The following is a 23,195-nucleotide window of genomic DNA, read 5'->3' as shown; positions in this document are numbered from 1 at the left end:
GGTTCAGCTTTCACGCGTCTCAAGTTGATTACTCGACACTTTATTTTCTGCTAGGTCAGCACTCAGAGGCGTGCTTGCTTGCTTGCACCAGCTAATATATCAAATTCTTATTTGCTCGCGGATTCTGCATTAATTTATCACGACGCATGCATTCTCACCAGCTCAGCGAGCACTCGAGTTTCAACATTGCTGGTTTCTTTCTGTGACGCGCAGCTTCCCTGCTATTTCTTTCAATCACTGCCGGGTGTCAATCCCGAACTTTAGTTCGGGACCCAAACGCCTGCTGACATTTTGTGAAGACAGTTAACGCGCGTGCCAGCGAGTTGCGGCGGGCGTCGATTTGCCAAATAAAAATTAGAAGCAGTTCTGGCAGCTGTCACCATCGAAATTGAGCTCAACATTTGTTGTTCATTTGTGATATTTAGCAACAGTTGTTTATCTCTAATAAGAACCGAGGAACAGTTAAATTGTTGAGGTCTCAGCCGCGAGATTTATAAGGCGGCGGCTGGCGGGACCAATTTTTTGTCCGGCGGCGGTTTGACGGAAGACATTTTTTCCCTTGCACTTTGTAATTTTTGACCCTTTTCACCCAACGTGACCCAAAATTTGCATTTTTCGCAATATTTGCCGGGGCGGTTAAAACCGGACGAAACCAAGCATTTTTTGCCAGGCTAAAATTGGCATTTTTTAAATTAGTTTAATTTTTAGGCATAACGAGCTCAAATAAATAAGTGCGTGGAAAAATTTTGATGCGGCTTAAATATCACGATATTTTCATGAATATTTTTGAATAAAAAAAATTCAAAATCATGATATTTCAGATGAAACCACTTTTTCTTCTTACTTTACATATTTCAGTTCAAGGAAACCTAATTTCAGCCAATTTAGCCGGCTAAAAACCGGTTATAACCGGCTTGGTCGAAATTGTATTAAAAATGCCGGCTTTTTCCGAAAACTAAATTTGCTGGATGTCTTTTTTCTTGCGCTTAAAATGGTATTGATTCGCTAAATTGTGGTTCATTATTAAGTAAAGATTAAGAGGATGTTTCCTCAAATATTATGTAATAAGCTTTTTAAGAGTTCACGCACGTCAATAACCTTTTCACATCACGCAGATAACTCAGCCAGATTGGACTAGATTAAGTTTTCTTATCACCTCATTGACTTCTTTTCGCAATTTGTGTGTTTTCTAAACACGGTTTATGATGGCGGAATGAGGCGTTTCCGTTGATTGCCGCTTTGAAAGCGTTTAATTAAATTTTATTTAATGGGACCCGTGTTGCTTTTTAAGATGCAACGCTGCCACCGAGTGCGATTACCAAAGAGGGAACTTTTCTGGCGAGTCGCAGATAAAGAAGATTTGCGTCTTTTTATGGTCATGCAGCTTTTGCTTTGCCGCGAGATAAAATGCAAATCACACGCGTTTAACTTTCTTTGCTTTCCTTGCCAGGCGACAATGACTTTTCCGATGGCACTTTTTTAACTCGTTAGCGGAGGCGATTAATCCGCGTGGCCCCGAATCGAGGCAGCTGAATGGCACATTTTATTACGCCCATGCCAGAGTGCAGGCAGGCAGATTCACTTGCCGTGAGAGAGACAATGCCGTGCCAGGCCACGGCGCAGGTTCCGACCGAGGCACGGCAGCCAGATTGCCCCTCGAATCGCGGCTGTGCACAGCGCACACATACAAAATAATATTTCCTGGGTGTAGGGAGGTCAGAAAGTAGGGGAACCGTCTGCTCGGAGCACTCTGCGAGTACTGCCCTCTGCAGAGTTGCTGCCAGAATGCAGACAAGAGATTGCCATTGACTCTAGCAGTCAGCATAGCAACACTCGCGTCATCAATTTTATATATAATATACCACACAGGCACCACTTTCTTCGCCTCGTGTTTTCACCTGGAGTGCAGCTGCCGTGCGAATACTAAAAGTTGTGAATAGACTTTCCCAATTAATTGTGTATCACTGGACAGGATTTTCCTCGGCCTGCGACTCAAGGTAAAGTTGTTTTAACTTTTTTCCTCTTCGAGTGCGGAAGATAACAAACGCGTCCAATAATTATTAGTGCAGGTGTGATAAAATTTGTTTTCCAGCGCACTTATCTGTATGCTGTCGCGCTCGGCAAATAATACGAGCATCAGATAGAGCAAAAATGAAAAAGAGAGCACACCTGCGCCAATTATTATTCGTTTTACAGTTAGCGAGCGCCGGATTTCGAGAGTGAAACACGAGTGCTGCGGCATTTCAATATCATGCTGATGCTGACTGAGTAACAATGAAATTTTAGTTTAACACGCTTCTGCTTACTCATGCCCATAAAAGTATGCAACATTAGTATGTGATGCAGCATCTCGCCGCCACAACTAGATGCGCAATATCGCCAGCAATCATAACGTAAAATTGCTGTGCATGCAGCTAAATTGACACCATTTTGCCAAAGCGATTCTAAGGAGCGACACTACTTGTGAATTAATTATTGTTATGATCGAGATAGTCCATTGCTAAAAGGACAATTTGTCGCATCACGCGATCATCACGACCGATTTGTCTTCTACTCCGACGAGGAGAGAGAGTTTCCACTCAATAACCTGGAAAATCCGATTGAAAAGTTGATTCAAAGTTGCCAAGGAAAAAAATTTGAAATAACTACTAACTTAAAAAAAAATTGAAGCATCCGATTTTCCCAGAGCAAAAAATATGGAAATTTGAAATTGATTAAATTCAGTGAGTCTTAAATAACGGGAGCCACTCTTTTGGAAAAGCGTCTCATTAGCAAATTGTAGCGAGAAAACACGTTATTCCCGGCTCAAGTTATCACGAAGGCAGCTGAGAATTTGATAAACAGCGCGGTCAGCTAATGCGAAGCGATGCGATGACAATAATTAACAGTAGCAGTATATAGCAGCAGCATCAACTCGCAGCGAAACAATCGGATCAAGTGGAAGAGGAAAATTGGCTGAGTCACGCCGCGCAACTGATAATCGATACGCCCCGGCTGAACACAATTAGCTCTTGAGCAAACGGCGAACGCTGCCTGCGTGCACCTTGTATAATATACGTATATAAAACAGACACACACGTATTTATAATGGCCGTTGCGACAGGAAAACAAGGTGTGTGTATACCTATCAAACTGGAATAGCGCGCGGTGTCGGATTAGTCCCGCGCGCACTCATCCCGCCATCGAGAGGAGGCCATATTGCCGGCTCGGTTCCCATCCGAGAATAAATTAATTAGGCACCTGTGTGATGCGGCCGGCGTGCACGCCACCAGCGTTTTCGGTGTTTTTACTTGCCGAACCAACCAACAAACCCACGCTTCCACCCCCAAAGAAGTCGAATTCACCATCGGCGCCGGCGGATTAGTTGTCTTATTTTCACGGTTAGAGCTTTGCAGGTACACAATAAGAACATAATAGCTTAGTTGACAATAGTAGTCAATCGATTGTTTTGTTAGTGGGATTTAGCTCCAGTTTAACACTAAAATCAGGCCCGAGGATCAGTTCAATTTCGGATTTGTCATAATAACAATAAGGCCAATTTAAAAAAAAATTAAACGGCAACCTTGGAAGTTGTAAGCTTTATCCTAATTCTTATAAAGTACTCCAAACACATTATTTTTGAAATTTTCTCAGTAATGGAAACAGAATAAAGAGAAGTGAAAAAAATACGACCCCAGCGGTTTCCAGTGAGGCGATTTCAAAAGATTATTTACGCTTTTGATAGGAAAAGAATCCATCATACCCGAATCTCTTTTGTACGGAAAATCATCTGAACAGGTGAAATGCCGATGGGGCGGTTGCGTTTGTTCCCACTCCCGCTCCTATCGCAACCATTCGTGAAAAATAAGATGATCTTGGGAGCGTTTTGTTATTATTTTTCATGCTGTTCTACCTTTTTCCCCCGAGTACACGATGCAGTCGCCGGTTGGCCGCCGCTTATGTGCAAGAAGGAGCAGCCCATCAAGGCCATGCACCTTGAATGTGTATTCTCTCACTCACATAATCATCATAATGCAGCAGCTGCCGCGCGCTCTTTTCGCACAGGTTATCATTGTCGCCGGCTCTCTCGTATTTGAAACACATCCATTCACTATTCAAGGCTATCCCGCTGAAAATTAATTGTGGAACCGGTTCCCGTGGGCAGTGAACAGCCATTACATGATCTCTCTCTCTCAGTCATACGTTTACTTGGCCGTGCACGCTCCCTCCAACTATATATAAATAATTATGTTGAATTGGCCGGCCGGCCACCTTAATGAGCTCGTCTGTCGCTCTGTGCACCTTTGCAGGTGTCATTGGCCCTGCGCCTTGCTGCAGCCCAACTTCCGATGCGTGCTGCATGAAGTCGCCGATAGTGAATTTGAAATTCATGAGTGCTCAGCGGGTCAAAAGGCAACTTGCTGACGCGCCCGGAATTGTGCACGCCAAGCTGGAATTAATGCGATCGATACTACACACAAACGACTCGGAGCCTGCCGCGATAAACATCCTATTTGCATGCTGAATTGATGTCAATATTCCGATTTTGCCCTGGCTCTATAAGAATGAAACAGATTTTCAATTTGGAAATTTCCACATTTGCTTGAAGTGCGGTCAGGGCCAGAAACTGCAAAATCCTGCTAAATGCTAGTTGCGAATTCATTAATGTAAAGCCAAAATTTATCGAAGTAGCAGTGTAAATTTTTTAGAATGCAAATGGTTAGGACTGTCTCCTTACTTGAAATCTTATTTAATTTCACATCAAAGAGTTTCCCTAAAAGGTTTCGACAGACCTCGAGCCAAGAAATGTGGTCAAGTGCTGTAAATTGTCGCCCTGTATTGATCCACTTAAAAAAATCACAGAGCCAATTTGAGCACCGGTTTGTGTGAGCTACCAACAGTCGGCTGGCACATGTGCACACAGTGTGAATACTTTCTAAGGGGCGAGCGCGGCTCATTCACACACCCCTACCCCCTACCGATGGAATCTACTTTTGTCTCCTTTGAGCCAGCATGAAATTTCCTTTTTCGACATACTTATCAAACACAAACAAGAATTTCCAGGCCAAATTTTGGTGCTGATGGAAAATGGTCTCCTATTTCGCATTACCTCGCTAATCGAGCGAGCAGAGAAAGAGAAACACTCCGGCTCGCATCCTCCTGCCAGATTATTAGCTCTTTTTTGATGGCTCACGCGGCTGTTTTCCTCAAGGCCAAGAACCCATACAAAAGCGTTAGTGACGCTCCATTTAAAAAAAGCCTGTGAGTTGTATGCTGGAAAAAAGGGTATTCTTTATCATAATCCTCCCGCGATAAACGCTTCGTTGTGTAAGGAAAAAATATTTTCTGTTTACTCTCAAGATAAGTGATTAAATTTTGCGAGTTTTTGTTTCTTGAACGAAGCGATAAGATAAATGGGTGCACGGTTACTCATGCTTTTGAAATGGTTGTTTTCGATTGACGATTTCACGCTCTAATTAATAACGGACTGAAATTTCCAGCTGCACGTCCGCTGAAATTTTTTAATGGATGCTTTTCCGGTCAAAACAGCGCCGGAGATTTTGCAATTGAAAAGGTATTCGAGTGGTCGCGCTGATTGGGCGGCTATTTTTGCGTCCAGTCGAGGATGCTGCAAGAAGCTGCTGCTTTTTTCGAGAAAATCTATTTCTGTGTGTGTGTGAAATGAATTGCTATATTGCCTCTGCGACAGTGTATGTAACCGCTAGCAGCAGCAGTAGCAGTGAACTCTGTTAATTGATGGGGCAAATGGAAGCTCGCTGTAGCTAGGTGATGAAAAGCGCAGAGCACTCTTTGAAATCTAACCTTGGGCCCGCTCCCATATTGAAACTCGAAATAGCCACTTATCAAAATACAGCGAGAGCAAATTGAGCAGCCGCGCTGCGCTGCGCCCCAGAGCAACGAGCGCGCGAATATTCCGCAAAAAGGCCTCATTTCACTTCTTGTGCCTGCCAACCTTTTCCCCGTTCCACTCGTCACAATGCATTTGTTGATTCACACTATACATACAGAGAAGAAAGCGAAATAAAGTGGGGGTCGCTTGAAAAGATTTGGAAGGCGATGATGCAGGCAGGTATCGAGTTTTTTGTGCCGCTCGTCTTCGTCTACACGTTTAATCAGGGTCACCCATACAGGCAGGCAGCGGATGGAGCATTTTACTTTTTACTGCTCTCCGACCAGAGACCAGACTGTTATCTACCCATCGGGCCGAGCAGAGCGCAGCCTGCGCACAAAAGTTCAAATATTTGAGTTTGCCTGCCCGAACCCGAACGAACAAGCGAGCTGTGGAATACATTAAAAGTGTTGGCTTTGCGCGGCATTAACAATGCATGCAAACTGCTCAACAACAACATTGTTTATTAATTGAGTAGCGAGTTTGTATTTTTCCGTCAAATCCCACCTTTACAAGAGGGCAAATTTTTTTGTACCCAGCCCATCAATGAATGGCGTTAAATGCCACCGTTGACTTACCTGGAGTGACATTCCACAAAAATATTCTATTGTAAATTGTAAATTCTTTGAAAGTAACTCAGCGGGGATTACTTTTTTTTTTGTTCACCCACTGTCAGTCAGCCCCCCCGTTGACTATTAACACCTGCCTGCCATTAGGCATCATAAAGCGCTATTTATCGGAAAAAAGGTCCCTCCACTACCTGTCGCAGATTGCTAGTTCGGTTATTCTCAATTTTTGTGCTTCGCAGGCAAAAAACTACTAACAATAAGGACCTTTCTTTAAAAGTCGCCACGGGGTAGTTGCACACCTCGAGCAGTATTAGTTTCTCCTTAAAATCAGTGGAATTCCGTGTCACTCTACGCAACAAAAATAATTGTTATTGTCAGGGTCAGAAGAGTAAACTTGGGTCGTCTCTTGTTCTCATGTTCGGTGTGTATTTAATAATAATCAAAGCGTCGAACAGATTAGATTAGCATCCCTGATTGTGACCTTGGACGAAGTTCGTGCTGTGTGTGAGAATGGGATTCGTTTGCGGGCCACGCAGTCACCACGATCAATTTCGAGGCACGTGCAGTAAATTCGGCGCAAAATGCGGCTTTAAAGCGCCGATTATCCAGGCGGTGGCGACAGCAACCGTCTCTTTAATCAATTTGCGCAAAAAGTTTGGTCGGCGCGGCCAGCGCACCGCACCGCGCGTTTCCAGCAACCCACCCTCGCTCCCCATTATTGAAGTTTAGGCCTCGCGCAGCCAGCCAGCCACCCTCCCAGAGAGCTCACATGGCGTATTGTATCCCCTCGCCGGGATTCTACCGCCCGCCGCCTGCCTGCTGCACTGTTTTCTCCTCTTTCAGCCTTTCATAATAAGCGCCGTGGCAGTAGCTTTGCCGTGTGTTCGCGGCGCGGGGCTCGGGAGCGCCGGCCAACTTCGACCTTGCCTCGGCGCAACGCCAGCCGCACTTTTTCTCCGCGCCTCCAAATAATTCGGATTCGCCCAGGGTGGCTATGATGAGCGCCCCACTCCGCTGACCCGCCGCCAGCCGCTTTGATCTTCTCCGTGTCTCCTTCATCCGCATGATGCTCTGAGATTTTACGCGCTGCATCCCTGCACGTCGGACGGGGGTGGGATTATTGCGGCTGGAACTGTTCCTCCGCATTTTTGTTGTTCAGTGCTTAACCACCCACCCACCCACCCTTTCCGGCATCTGCCCGCGGACCAGAGTCGTCCGATTCCAATTCAGTGGTTAGAATTGAATTCTCGGCGGAGAAGCAACAAATAAGGTGAGCCCGCAGAAGGCCACTTTTTTCGTGCATAATAAATTCATTCGAACCGGTCCATGAGCGAGTCGAGCGAGCGAGCTGTGGCGAACGAACGAACGCTATCTCCGCCTCGCGCCGAGAGTCACCTTGTTAAAACAGCTAGCCGAGCGAGCATCAGATAAAATATTATAGAGGCTTGAAGTCGCACGCGCGCATTAAATCGTCCCGAGCCCCAAACGAGCCAGTCATGACATGGCAAAGAGAGGGGGAGTCTGCAGCATATATCTATCACTTGTTGCTGGCAGGCGCACGGCACGGTGAAGCTTCTTTTAGACCTACCACCCCTCTTGTATTATTCTCCTCTTTTACTGGTTAAGCGCCAAGTCGCACGGCGGCTCGAATTGTGAAGAGAAGTGAAGGGGCCTGGGGGAGGTATTAAAAGAGCTCTTGCATCGCCAGCAAGGGGAATGGAGATGGAGCAATCTGCCAACCTGCACGAGTTGGCGCCGAATAAAGGACGCCAAATTCGCGCTATGATAATTTCATCTGAAAATTCGTACGAATTTTCCAAATTGTGTACAATTTATTTCAAAATTATGCCAAGAGGAATCTAAATCGAGAATTTGTGGAAAATTTGGTTGTTTTCTTAATTCAGCGAACAACTACGAATTCCTTGCTCTACTTTAAATTATAAAAACTTGGGTAAACATTGCGCCCTGCGTCATTGGATTTTAATTGGTGCCGCACAAACACTTTTTTAACGACGTCAATAGTGATTTTATTATGATTTTATCTCGCATCCCAGTGCCAGCCCCCAGCGCCTTGCAATTAATTGAAATTTCACCCGAATCCCGGTCAATACAGCTCAACAGGAAAAAGAGGAAAATCGAGAGCGCAGCATCCCGTTTGGATGCGTGTTTTTAAAGCGCCTCGTGCTCGTGCGACTCGCGCAATGCCGAGGAGCATGCGTATTAATTCTAGGGAACGCCAGCGCGGCGCGGTTGGCAGCCGTAGCCGCGCTGTGCGAAGTGACAAGCTCTGGTTGCTTGAAAACAGTTTGGCTAGCGCTGTGTGTGAATACGGCCGTGTGTTTAATTGCGTATTGATCATTGAGATCCGGGTTCAAACAGACCCGCAACCCTTGCACGAGGGGCTGGCGAATGCGCCAACTGATTCGACGCAGCCGGCAGGAAACTGGGATTCAATAGGATTCGTCCTCAGGGACGCTTTCGCTCCTCCGCTAATTGCCCGCAGGTACGTGTGTGTCCGTCTTGTCAATCGCCACGATCACCGAATCCCCGTATCCTTTTACTACCCCCACTACTACCCCGCAAAACGAACGTCAAGCAACGAGGTATTGGAGGAACGATGTTCCCCCGTGTGTGCGTGTGCTGTGTTTATTTAATACATATATTACCGAATCGATTCAAATTGTGTACCAAAGTGCAGAGGTAGTCCCGAGATAAACGACGTCGCCTATATATATTAATATTTAAATATTGATCATCTGCGCGCTTCTCTCGAATCTTGCTTGAATGCGAGTGTTAGTGTGTGTGTGTATATATTTTTTTTATCTCGGGACTCGTGATTGTGCTGCGGCAGCAAACACTCACACACACACACACACACACACACACATTAATTCATTTCTCCTCCACCTCCTGCCGCCGCCGCCGCCGTTGCCACTGCTGCTGGCGGACGGCGACTTTTGTAATTTTATGGTTGACCTCAATCGCCTCGCTTGCTCTTTTATTCGCTCGTTTTTTCACTTTTCGATTTAATAACGGTTCTGAAGAAGTTGTTTACTAGGCCGACGACTAATAGAGAGACAGAGAGAGAGACTATTTTTATACTTACACCACTTGCTATTCCAGCTCTCGGCAAAATGGCCGAGTCGGAGAGTCATGCTCGTCAGCGACTATACATACACGCTCGTGCACTCTTTCGCTGCTTTTTGTTCATGCCGAAAGTGTAAATACCGACCGAGCTGAATGACACCAGGCCGCCGGAAAAGTTTGCTGACGAAAGTTGAAAGTTCATTAATTATTCAACTTTTCCCATTACTAATGAAGAAAAGTTTGGAGTGGCTGCGCGCTCGGCAAAAAAAGTAGAAATTTTCGTGCATTTAAATTGATTATAAAGTTAACGTTCTCCGTCTCTTCTTTAATACATGTTCCCGAGATAAAATATTGGCTTTAAAAACTTTTGATCAAAAGTTTTCCTATTAAAGATTTTCAAACTAAGTTGAAGAAACTCCCCTCGGCTTGCCACCCACCCTCTCTTTCTCTCTCTCTCTCTCGCGCACCCCTCCCTGTGGCAGGCTGCTTTCAAAGTGTGTAACACAAGACCTTGCTCTTCACTGCAAACTGCTTCCTGTGCTGCTCGCCTCACTCTACGTGTGTATTAAAAACATTTCTCCGCGCGTAAAGTTGAGAAAGAACTAAACTTGCGGCGCCAGTAGTCGCAACAATTCACTCTATTCAATTTTCATTCATCGTGAACTTCCTTACAAAAGTTTGTTTATTTTTTTTTAAATCCCCGGGGACTTTTTAAAATCGGTTGACAACCCTTTTAACCTTTTAACCCGGAATTCTTTAGAAATTCTTTCGTTTAAACGGTACACATTTACACATTCTTAGCGTGGAATATTATTTTCCTTTGTGAGTGACGGATAAGGAATAAAGAGACGCAGCAGGGAGAACCTTCTTTTCAGGTACCCGCGCACAATCCTGAGAACCCCATTGTCAGTTCTATTCAATCCCCAAAAGTGGGGGTGAGTTGCTCCAGGGTTGCTATTGATTTTTTTATACTGTCAACAAGCAACAAGGAGCAAGCAGCTGCGTTTCTCTCCCTTTTTCGTTGTGATTTGCGATTGTTTGCGGCTGCACTGACCGCAGCAACTTGCGAGTGCCATGAGACTGCGTTTGGTTTGCTCGCAATGAGGAAGTTGATAAGAAAGAAGTGGATGACATACAACTCGCTCTCGTATTTTCATCCAAGGCATAAATGAATGAGACTACGCTTTTATTTGGAAGCCGATTCATTTTCGCAGACCTTGACAAAATATGTTTAAGTTAAATTATTTTAATTGTTTGTTCTAAAATCTCGATTTCAGTCGAGATCCGACCAACTTTGTTGTGAAATAATAGGATTTTCAAGTGAGGAGACAGTGCTAACATTGCTGCCACAATTTTGGTTTTAACTGAATCCTAAGGGATGAGTTCTTGCAATGGCAACAAGCATTTTCTGGCTTTTGCAGTATCAATCCTCTTACAAATCAAACAATCTGACTGATGCCTCTCGGCCACTCGCAACAAAAACACCAGCTGAACGTTTTCGTGGCTGACCAGCTCGCTCGGGGCTCGATATTGATTTTGAAATGCGGTCTAATTTTAAATTGAGCAACTTGTGATTCGAATTATTTTGCGAAATCAATTCATAAAGGGAATATATACGTATATCTCCCTCCGCTCGAGTGGCTTAATGGGAATTGCGCGCGCGGTTGGCTCATCAATTAGCCCCGTTTCATCTCCATGATGATAATTTCGAATCCACTTGGAGCAGCAGCGCGTTTATCGCGGCGTGCAATTTCTCTCTCTCGGATTTTACGGCACCTTGTTACTTTAATGGCTGGCGTAGGAGAGTGAGAGAGGAAACAATGAGACGAGCTGCTTTTTTTTGCCCGTTGGTCATTGATATTCCGCGCGCACCGCACACCAGTCATGACACCGGGGATTTTGAACTCAGGCACTTCTCGTTTTAAATTCAGGTTTTGTGTATGTGCTCGTTTTTTTTTCTTTCTTCGTCCAATCGGGGCAGCTTTTCGCGGGCAGACCGGTCTCTCTGCTGGATGCACGGCCAAAATTTCACCGTGATCGCACTTATTTATATATTGAGCTAATCCATATCTGTTTACCCTGTCCGTAAACAGGAGGAGGAGGAGGAGGAGTAATTGTTTGCTCTAGACTCGGTATCTCACTCCCACTCGCTTTCTCTTTGCAGCCGGCGATAATTTACGAATCAGTGGAGCGCGTTCGCGGCGTGAGTCACTTTTGTCGCGATTGTGTCGAATTCGAACGTTTTTCAAGCAGCGCCAAACGATTTCTTTTCTGTTATAAGTAAGGATGGGGCATGCGCTGGTATATTCTCTTTTTTGTTGTTTTATCTCCACTGCGATAAGAGAGACCGCCAACTCACGAACATGTGGCAATTTCCTCACTGCCCACTTCCGATACCTGCTGCCGCGGCACGCAGTTTCGTGTTTCAGCTGCGAAACGCGGCCAACCGGACGGAAAATCATCCGAAATAAAAAAAATAACAATAATAATTGCGTCGTTAGCAGTTATTATTCATTTGTTGATGTTTAAGAAGTTGCCACGATGTGTCAACCGATCGTTTGGCACAAATCGTCGTCGCCACCTTTGTTTATATTCTGGCGCTGAACGAAGCCGTCGATTGTCTATTTATTGAGCAGCAGCGTGCTGACCCAAATAAAACTATTTGGCAAGCGAGCAAGCATGCATGCGGTTTTCGGCAGATGCTGATAATTGTCGCGAAAAGCTATTTTATCAGCTGCGAGCTGCGAGGCGTGAGTCAGACGGAAGAAGAGGATTTGGTCGTCGATAAGGCTTGACCTTTCAACCTGACTAATGCGCGTCGTCGCTAATAATAATGCTCCGCGAGACAGAAGGTCTTTGTTATGCGCGAGAGGAGTTGTGTGCTGCGATGCTGAAAACGCCAGCCAGCCAGCGACATTGTTATCGATTGAAATGAAGCACACACACACACTCGCACGAGGACGGCCGCCACGGGAAATAATAACACAAATGGGCGTGTCTCTCCTTCTAGCGCACGCATACACACAAAGCGACGGCAATTACGTTTAGACGCCGCTTTGTGCTGCGCGAAACTGTTCAACTTTGCGCGTCACACGCAGTTTGCAAAATTTACGACTTTGATAAGCAGAGTTGACGTCTGAGAGTAATCAAACTCTCCTTTATGCGTTTATAATCGATGTTTTGGTTAGATTTTTTTCTTTCTTTCTTTCAACTGGGAATTTCGGCATGAAATAAAGTTTAGTTGTCTCGTTTTAATTAAATTTCCAACTCGGTCCCTCGCCACTGCTGAAATAAACAAATTCGCCAACCGCTGTTGTTGCGAGCCGAGCAGCGGCCGCCTAAAATTTCGAAACTTTTTAATTACAAAAAACGACGTGGCTCGCTGCTGCTGCTGCTGGTGTGCGCGTGGCGCTTCTTTTTATTTCCGAGTTCGGAGGGTCGAAACGGCAAGTTATTTCGAAAAACGGCTGTGATAAGCGTAGTCGAGCGGCGCGGCAGCGGAAACGGCGTTGCAGCGATTAATATGCGTGGCAAGAAATGAGAGCTTTCTCGCCTTTGATTGGACAAATCATGGCATGTGCTCGCTCGCTCGTCCGCCCACGACTGCTTCTCTCACCGGCCGAATTTATTGAATTGTGCAGATTGATGAGTGTGACGTCACTCTCGGCGGGTAATAATAACGTGACTGGGCTGCGGCGTGCAATAGTAACCATGGCGATTGCTTCATTTCGCCGAAAGGTCGGCGACCCTCGCCCCTCTCCGTCCGCGCGCAGCTTCCAGTCGCCGCCGCCGCCGACGACTGACTGCTGATACGCAGATAAAAATGTCACCCACACCCGCTCTTTTCACCATTCCGGCCGTGCCAACCGAATAAATTAAGACGCCTGTTGATCGTTTACGTAATCACGCGAATCAGCGGCGAAACGGCAAATTTATGTGGCCGGCCGGCCGCGCACATCCGCCGGCGGCGCGCCCAACTCGCCGCCGATGGAAAACTGGTTATTGTCCTTTCCAACGCTGCACGGGCTCGCCGACAAAATTCCTCATTTTTATTCAATTGACGAGTGCCAATCCTGTTTTCACTGCCAAATCCACCACATCGTTTCGAGGCAGAAGAAAATATTTCGTAAGCTGAAGCCAGCAGATTTTGCTTTTCAATTGCAGCAGCCTGAAATCCCTCCACCTGCAAGCGAAAAACTCGATTCCTTGGAAAAGTGGACAGATATTTCGCCAAGATTTAAGCACAAATAATAGAGGCCGGCACCTCGATTTTCGCTTTTCCGCTTTACCGCTCTCTAGCGGCAGCACCGCTTTCCGTTTCCATTTTCTCTCTGGCGAGAGAAGCGGCTTATCAGGCACAAATCCCGCAGGGCACCTTGAAATTGGATGTTAATTTTGTTGCGTCGAGATTGTGGAGAAGGCTCGCCAGATGCAGCCGCGTAAACAATCATCTTTTGGCTCGGCGCTGATCCGCGTTTCCGCGCGAGTAATTATTTCAGCGACCGCTCGAATCGAGTCCAAAGCGGTATTTTTACAAAAAGGATAAGTAGTTCAGCAAGCAAGCCGACCGACACGTAATTTCACTTTCTCCATTCATTTTAACACTTTCCACTCGTAACTGGAATTCTGCCTGCGCACTCGAATGGCTGCCGAGTGTAATTTATCATTTGCCAGGTTTCTTTGGTACCGCCGCGACCTTCAAATTAGTGAGTGAATCGGAAAGCTGGCAGTTTCGTTACTCGTGCTCGACTGATTAAAACGAATTATCGGACAAGTGTGACACACACGCATGCACCGTTAATTCTCCGCGCTCGCTCACACTTATCATCTCGCCGATAACCAAGCTGCTGTTTCTTTCTTTCTCCGTGCGCCCCTAAAAGAGCAAAAAGAATGGATCGCTTTGCGTAACCGGCGTTAATTCACTTAATTGGCCTTGAAAGACTGCGCACGACCTTTGCGCCTGCAATAAAAGCCAATTGGCTCATGACCCACGAACAATCAAACTTTACGGCCGAAAACGAAAGTGATCATCTTGGCGCAAAACAAAGTCCTCATTTCGCGATCGTATAATTATGAGAGTTAGTTGATCTGTGCAGTGACTCACATTGCTGTGCAGTCTGGACGCACGGACGGACGGGTGACCTCGATATTGAGATTGCATTCCCCCACCGCGGCTCACGGTCGCTGCAACTTAATTGATTGCCGCCGTTTCGCGCGATTTCACCCGGCGTAATTGAGCCTTTTTGTTTTCGTCCGCGGAAACAGCAAAACTCAAATGCGCGGACGATTGTGTGTGTGCGTCATGTATAAATTTGCCGTCGAGCAAACATCGTGAATTATGCATGTATTGTGTCTCTCTGTAACTGTGTCGCTTCTCACTTAGTCACCTTTCCATTTTCGACTCGAACCATCATCACAATTTTGTATGATATCGGCGGAGCGATAAGGCAGCAGATGCAGCGGGTCGTCGTAATGTGCGATAACGCTTATTTACAACCGACACTGACTGAATAAATAGATTCTAGCCGCGGCGATAAGCCAGCAAGCCTCTCTGGATCGGAATTTCGCCGCCGCGGATTTAGGGGGATGAGCGATTTGAATGGGCCCAAGGCTAAAATTGTGTTTCACCTGGCTGCATTCTTCAAAATTTAGTCATTTACATGATGAGTTTTTCACCGGGACTCGAGGGAATTCGGTGGGCATGGGAAAAAGTCTCATGGCTATTTTTTATTCCGTACGGTTGTAGCGATCGCATTGTGCGTACCTGTGAAAGTTGAGGCAGCATTTTCTCAACTAAAGCCAAGACAAAGCGCCGGTTGTGGGAAATAATGGCGGCGCGAGGAGGGGATCGGCATGATAATTTGCTCCCAAATCAGGTTCAAAAAAAGACGCAAAAGTTGTTTTCGCCGGCTGGCTGCGGATGCTTTTGTGCTCGCTCGAGCGACGCCGTAAATACTCATTAGGCCATTAAAAGCGAATTGTGTAAACAGTGCATCCATTACGCGGCGACCGACTCCAAATTGCCGCTAATCAGTCTGGTCGGCAGTCGGGACGCGCGCGTCCGTCGAGCAATCGTTATAATTGCTGCAGCTTTCTTGTCGATCAGATGAGCCTTTGTGACATTCTGCCAAATATTATCTTGATGAGTGAAGATTAGCCGCATTTTATCTCCGAACGGCGCGGAATTCGACTCGTGCGGTTATGTATCTGGGAATGTCCGGAATCGATCATAAATTCAAATGGCTCTCGCATGACGCAGCGCAAGGACCCAATTTCGAAAGACAAATGGCCTCCCTCTTTGACACGGCGCGCGTCCCTTTCAAGACGAGAATTATGCAAATTGGATGTGGAAACGGTTCGTTCGTCTATCTAATGATATTCAATCTGCAATTCAGTGGCAAACACACACACACACGGCCATTTTATCGGTCGGCGTCTGCTCGTTGCCTGGCTGGGAATAGAAGAGAGCGTTTAGCTCCTCTCTCTCTCTCTCTCTCTCTCTCTCTCTCTCTCTCTCTCTCTCTCTCTCTCTCTCTCTCTCTCTCTCTCTCTCTCTCTCTCTCTCTCTCTCTCTCTCTCTATCTATCTCTCTCTCTCTCTCTCTCTCTCTCTCTCTCTCTCTCTCTCTCTCTCTCTCTCTCTCTCGCTCTCGCTCTATTCACAAGCTAGCAAGCACATGATATCGATTTGTTTTATGAAAAGGTTTCCTGCCGCTCGCGTGGAGCGAGCGGGCGAGCCAGCCAGCCGCCGGCCCTGCGGCTAGTCAAAATCTGACCTACGCATGTCGTGAATGTGGAAAGAGGTGCAAGCAAGCTGTTCCATAAAAGCCCTCAGGTGCAATCCTTCCTCGATTTTTTTCCTTTCTCGTGAGCGAGCGCGTTGAACGCCAACCGCCAGAATTCTCCAGCTCTGGCGGGCACCCGAGATAAGAGCTTATCAATCACGCCCAGTGCGATAACGACGACACGCACAAGACAAGACGGGTTGAAGGTCGCGACTATTAAATACGAATTACTCTCAATCGAGCAGCACTGTTTATTTTCCCCGAGCTTTTACTGCCGTCATCTGTTAGCTTTGCATTCAAATCGGACCCGCACGGCTACGGTATAATATATAATTGGCTTGAATTGGGGAAGCCGCGAAAAGGCCGGGCATCCGTACGCGTGCTTTTACATTCAATCGGTGCCCGAAAACACTCACTCGACTCGCTGACCTTCCCTGCTCAATATTGCAGCAGCGGCTTGCTTTATCGATTCGCGCGCCCAGCCCCACGGAGGAACAATATAATATATATCAGTCATCAACCTTGACCGACCCATTCTGTCTCTTGCGCAACTAACTTTGATCCTTTTGTTTTTTGGAGCCAGATAAACTGCGAATATATATGTACGTAGACGCCGCTCTAATCCCCATGTGGTGCGGAGCCGTGCCAAAAAACGGCCGTCCGAAAACAAAACACGCGTGGATTTTCCGCCGCCGTTGGTTTTAGCCGCTTGTTTCATGTGGGCGTCTTGGTCTTGGTGCCCTCTCCGGCTCGGCTGGCTGCCTGCTCGCTCGCTCGCTGGCCGAGGGGAGCAATGACATGAGGTTTTCCACATGCGCATTATGCGAAAGCAACACACACTGCCAGCCATCCAGCCAGCAATCTTCACTTTTTATCTCCGCTCTGCGCCACCTCAGCACAATCTGCGATATTTGCTTTATAGCCTCTTGGGTTTACGCCACTGGGTCATTTTTTTGTATGTCCCCGATCACCCGCGATTAATGCCAATTGTGCAAATACGCGTGAAAATGTCGATTCGCGGAAACTCTGGTCTGCGCCGAATTCGCGGAACCATGCAAAAGCTGTACTCGTTTCCCATTTCACAGTTACGAATCTGGAATTTTGAGAATAACTCGTCGGCAACCGGTTTTTCCTTCTTTGCGCGCAGACTATTTTTAAAATAAAAGTATGCCCAGCAGGCATATCTTTGGCAATTACTCGGAGTTGCGCATTCGAAAGCAATTACCAACAAACAGCGAACGTGACCGCTGACCCGCGTGCCGACGATAAAAATACTTGACGCGTCTGGGCCGCGCTCGATATCAAGCAGCATTGAGCACTTTGTCTCTTTGTAAAATTAGACTTTTCGCCAAGCGGCAGGATCTCTCTGTCTCTCTCTTTATTTTTATTACGCGACCTTTTAACATTTGCCCGGCGAGCCGGCATTGAATGCAGCTACTGCTTACTAATTAGGGGGATTTGCTTTTTGCCCTCCACAACACGCACAAAGGGACGCGTCAGCAGAAAATAAGTTGGCTACGCTGCGCATTCAGTCAATCGCAGAATTGCCGACGACGAATAGTGTTTATCTCAGCAAACGCGCCACCGTCTGCTCCCTCACTCACATGCGCCCCGAAAATCAATAAACCGACCAGCAGCAGCGTACGCAACAAATCGGCAGAGTTCCGAAAATGCAGTAAAACTAATGAGCGGCGCGCCGTGAGAACTTTTCACACGCGCCCGGAGCTGCGTGAGAAGGTGATTATAAATGGCCGGGCAGAAAGTGAAAAGAATTCGGCAATTAAGCCCCCGGCTGAATGGCCAAAGTTTCAGATTAATTCCGTAGCGATAAATTAGCGTAAAAGAGGGAGAAAAATTCTGCTCTTGCCGCTCAATTAATCACTCGGGCGAGTTATTTTTGTCTGGGTCGGACGAGCAGGCTTCTTTCGCAACCATTCCGTGCGGTAGATCAACTTTTAACTTATTGCAGGTTTCCTCCTTTCTTGAGGCTCGAGGCACGTGTGATTGTTGCGATAGACACGACGCGACCTTTGCTAATTTCTAAGCGAGTAAGAGAGAAAAGAAAGAGGGAATATATATACATATTTCCGTTTTCTTATACGGGAGTGGAGCAACAGGAAACTGTTTTACGGAAGACTAGCTTGGCACGGTTGCGAGATTGGCGGCATTCGCACCCCTCTCGCCGCGTCGCGCCGGTCGGTCGAAATTTCACCTTGAGCGCGCGCGGTGCACTTGACGCAAGCAAGTGCCTTCTCACGACAGCATTAAATTTGACGGCGGTTCGTTCGTATGTTGCAGATCCGAGCGCAGCGCCAAACTCTCCAAGGATAAGGAGGAGGAAAACGAGCGGCGGCGCGGCGGGCACCAACAACGGCGGCAGCAGCAGTAGTTTGCCGTCAGTGGCTGCGGCGGCGAGCAGCGGCAGTGAGTGCTGGGACAAGAAGAAGAGTGCGGCGGTGGCCAGCAGCAAGGTGCTAGTGGTGCAAAGCGAGCAGAAAAGCTCGCACAGTGATGAAGAGGTCATCGAGGTGGGCCGCGTGAAAAGCACCACCAGTGTCGATGTGGATGCCACCGGCGGCACCAACAACAACAACAACAATAGCAAGTTGGCACTGTTAGTGGTGACCGGTGACCATGGTTCGGCCCGTCCGACAATGCTCCATCAACAACCGCATCAGCCCGGAGACGTCATTACAAGCCAACGCATCATCGACGCCTCCTCGCCGCTCATCACCAACGCTGCTCTCTCCATTCTGCCCTCGAGTGCTGCTTCAGACTCAGGTGACGACTCGATCGGCTTGCTTGCAAATCGACGCGGCGCAACCTTGGCTTTATGCAGCCTCCTTATTTCAACTAGTTTAATTATTAATCGGCTTCCCCCCACCGACTAAAAAAGATATGATGATCTGGTCCATTTACAAGGCATTGGGTTCCGACACCGAATGTGACGAACGACCTTTCTGATCTTTTTTCGCGAGAGCTGCTTGCTTTTACATTCCAAGCGCAACGTGATCTGATTGTAATTTCGGCCTTGAACCCGCATCCCACTCGCGAGGATCGAGGCAAATTTATGCCGCGGCAAAGTCACGCAAAGTCAGTCCAAAAAAAAACGATTTGTATGAATTGCAACACTCGAAGTAAACTTCCATTTACGGCTGCGGCCGACACTTCTTGCCGCGCTTTGCCATTGTCTAACTGGAATAATGGGGCGTGACACTTCTTGCCTCTATTACAAACCCTTCCTCTCCGTGCAAGCGAGCTCAATTTGAATTGCATTGTGTTGTGTTGCTCGCTTTTCCCAAGATGGCCGGGAAGTGTGGAATTAATTTTTTTCCGACCATCACCACCACCACCATTAAAAAAATTATCTTTTCGCTTGTTTGTAATAACCAAATGGCGCGGTCGCCGGCATAGGAAGAGGAAAAGGCTGTCAAGGCGATAATGGGAGCCAACAATTTATGTCAGCCCCAGCGCGCTGATAAGCAGCGGTATCTATCACCAGAATTCCGCGCGCGTATCAACGACCAATTTTTTATTTTTTTGTTCCACTCGTGGCAGATGAAAGATGTCTGTTTATTGCGGCTGAGTGTATAGAGTCGTGCAGTAATGGCCGGCCGTGTGTGCGAGTGGCCTTCTTGAAATTCACATGGGAATCTGCGCCGCCGACTTCTTGATTCCAATTACAATGGCTCGCAGGGAAATTTCTCTCTTATCGATTTCGTTTTACCCACATTTGGTAACTTTTGAACTTCAACGCTTCATATTTCCTGTGGCTTTTGCGGAAATTCCAACTCTAAATCGCGCTTGAAAATTACACTCAAATGTTTCCTGTTATTTTTCTAATAGATAAAGTTAATGCTTTCTGATAATATAAATTTGTTCGGAGAGATACATAAATTGGATTATTTTAAAATGCCTTAACCTAGTTTACAGATAAGATTAACCAACACAACTCTTGAGCCTCTAAGTATTTTTACGACTAGATTATTTTTCAATTATTATCAATCATATTCTTGGCGCGCGAATCATCGTCCTGTCCTCTCATCCGAGCACTGATCTAAAATTGTGTCTTGCAGGGGTGAGTTCGCTGCGCTTGGGCTTGAGTAGCGATGAACGCTCGACCTCCGCGTCCTCCTCTTCAAGAAGTTCCGAGACCGGTAGCAGTGGAGGTGGAGCAGCCTCTTCTTCGTCGTCGAACCTAGGTGCGTCGCAACCGAGCGAACCCGTGCGAGTGTGGCGCGACCCCAGCCTCGTGCAAGCCAGTGAACCCTTGGTGCGGCACATCCACAGTGTCCAGCACCTGTCCCTGATGCCCCACCACCCGCCGCAACCCCCGGCCTCGGCGCAGCAGCCGTCAGGCTCAGTCGAAAGCCGCATCGGGCCGCCGCCCGCGGGCGCCGCCACCCGCGACCCCTCCCCGGTGACCCACTACCCGCCCCTGCCGCCCCAAATGCTCGGCAACCACGCGAGCCTCCCCCACCTGTACGCGCAGGAGATGATTTGGAAGCAACGCTTCATCGCCCAATCCGCGGCCGCACACCCTGACGATATTCTCGAGCGGGAACGCGCCATGGCGCAGGACAGGGAGCGCCACGAGAGGTATCTAAGGTAAGTTTGATCTTTTCGTTTTCATCCCAAAAGTACTTGAGATAAGGAAAGAATTAATTCAGGGGACAAAAGCAACTGACGCCATCTGCGTGCTAAATTTAAATATTTTTCCACCTGCCAGCCTGCCCTAGAGACTGTTTAGGCGGGTGGGGGTTGGGAGGGCACATCAGTGACTAATAATAGTAGTCTCAAGCGGAGATTGGTGAAATAATTTAATTACGTTGCAACATGTTTCATTGATGATGCAATTATTTATTAGTTTGCTAAAATGCTATCGGCCGTGTGATTTTGGTATCGTCGGTTTGTCTACTCGTGATAAGAGCCGGTTCAAGAAGCAAGGTGCGGGAAATGGCACTCGCGAAGAGTGCTTGTCGTTATCAGCCAAACCTTACACTTGAATCCATTCGATAAAATGGGTTCGTGTTCGTTACTCCGTCACGTCTCAAAATAGACTGCGCTTTTTTCTCGACTCTTCATTGGCATTCTCAAACAGAAATAGATGTCTGGAAAGATTGACTTTGCGCTGTATTTTGAATAATGGATTTGTATATCAATTTAAATCGGACAGTCAGTGACACCATTTTTAAAAAGGCGAATCAATTAACTCTTATATATATTTAAATAAATGGTTTTAAAGAAGTAGAGCTTACAATGCCAACGATAAAGAGCATTTTTCATTGTTCGTGGAATTTGGCATCAGTTTGTCTCTTTTTGGCCAAATTGCTTGATTTTTGATCCATCCAACGGTGTGCGAATTATTAGGAAAAATACCCAAAATTATGAAATAAATCGTGGTTTTACAGTAGAGTGTTTCAATTAAAGGTAAAAAGGATTTCTGACAAAAATTCTCGCCTGATCGATGTTGGTTAGCCATGTGGACATTCTTTTTTGCCATATAGCATTGCTGACTCGGGTCAACAGTCTCAAATTGCATAGGCGAAAAGCCCGAACGAATTTGCTTCACGTTGCAGTTTCACAATAAAGCTAGTTATCGGGTTATGTGTCTCGTTTGCCCTTGTAATTGGAAATCGAGCCTTCAAGACTTATCTCGCATTGAATCTGCTCGCGCAGCACATTCGAAAATTGTGCTGATCCCGTCTCGGCACCTGCTGGATTGCTGCTGGTTTTGCATTAAATGGCACGAGAGGCAATATCGCCGCTGACGAGCAAACAGAGGAAGATGCAATGGCTGAAGGACAAATTACAATAATGGTCGAGCCGCATGGATGTTCCCCCAAGAGGCGGGTCATTGTTTTGCAAAACTGGTTTCTCTCGCGCGCAGATGATGTTAATTTATTGTTATTTGCAGAGCGCACACACACACACACACACACACACACGTACATTCATATTTTTAAGCCGCTTAACAATTTAAATTGCCCGAGCGCAGGATGAGCGTTTTTCAAAGGCCTTTTAATTGGAGCCGGCCAACACCGGTGGCTGAATTTTGCCATACACAAAAACGTGTGTAGTGTGCTGTACATAGACGTACGGACGGTGAGTCGTGTTTCTGCGCGCATTTCCACGGCCGACTGGTCACTCACTCTTTTAGACTTAGTCACGCCTCGGCCGCGCTTTGTATTGCGGTCACGTTCCTGCGCGAAAAAGAATAAGCAGCACTCAGTCAGTCAGGAAGAGCGTTTATCTACATGGACATTAAGCATAAATTTTATTTTTATACTTTCATCCTTGCACGGCGCAAATGTCTAATAAATTTGGTTTGAGGGCCCTCAAAAGTGATGACTACATTCTGCTCAAACCACTCGATCGCTTTCTCACGCACTCACTCATGCCACTTGACCCCTTTACCATTTTATCTAATTAATCACAGTTGTCGAAATTTCCGAAATTTCCTTCCATTTGCTTAGCCGACGTGTCCTTGAAATTTGGTGCGGTTCTCGTTTCCCGCCATTAAAAAGTAATTGAGCTCGAAAACGCAATCTTATCGGAAATCGCGGTCCTTTTCTCTTTCTCTTTTGCTCTGTGTCGCGGCCATATTGGATAACGACCTGCCTGTTGCTGCCGAAGGAACAGAGATTAGTCATGCAGCAGCTCGGTCCGGATTACAGCTATAAACACACAGCTTCTCCTGCTGCCTGCCTATCCGATTCCCCTGGAGGAATAATTTATTAAAAGAGCTAACGGCAGAAGCAACTTTCGTTGCACGACGACGGACGGACGGACTGGTGTAATTGTATTAAATGTTGTTTGCTTCTTCAGGCCAAACGAGTCTGTTGGCTGCGTTTTTGCAGAGTTA

The 23,195-nt window shown here is 46.7% G+C and overlaps 1 protein-coding gene across 3 annotated transcripts in view; it reads left to right on the top strand.

The window, feature by feature from the left end:
* Window positions 1-23,195, top strand: part of Kdm3 (Lysine demethylase 3) — a 46,964-nt gene that overhangs the window by 7,922 nt on the left and 15,847 nt on the right. For all 3 annotated transcript variants that reach the window (XM_065482988.1, XM_065482979.1, XM_065482996.1), the window contains exons 8-9: window positions 18,629-19,111; window positions 20,407-20,938. In XM_065482988.1, coding sequence (XP_065339060.1) covers window positions 18,629-19,111; window positions 20,407-20,938 — 1,015 coding nt within the window. The remainder of the gene's footprint in view (window positions 1-18,628; window positions 19,112-20,406; window positions 20,939-23,195) is intronic.

The sequence above is a fragment of the Cloeon dipterum genome, chromosome 1 (assembly GCF_949628265.1).
Source record: "Cloeon dipterum chromosome 1, ieCloDipt1.1, whole genome shotgun sequence".
Classification (NCBI taxonomy): Eukaryota; Metazoa; Arthropoda; class Insecta; order Ephemeroptera; family Baetidae; genus Cloeon; species Cloeon dipterum.
This window is presented reverse-complemented; position numbering and strand designations above follow the sequence as displayed.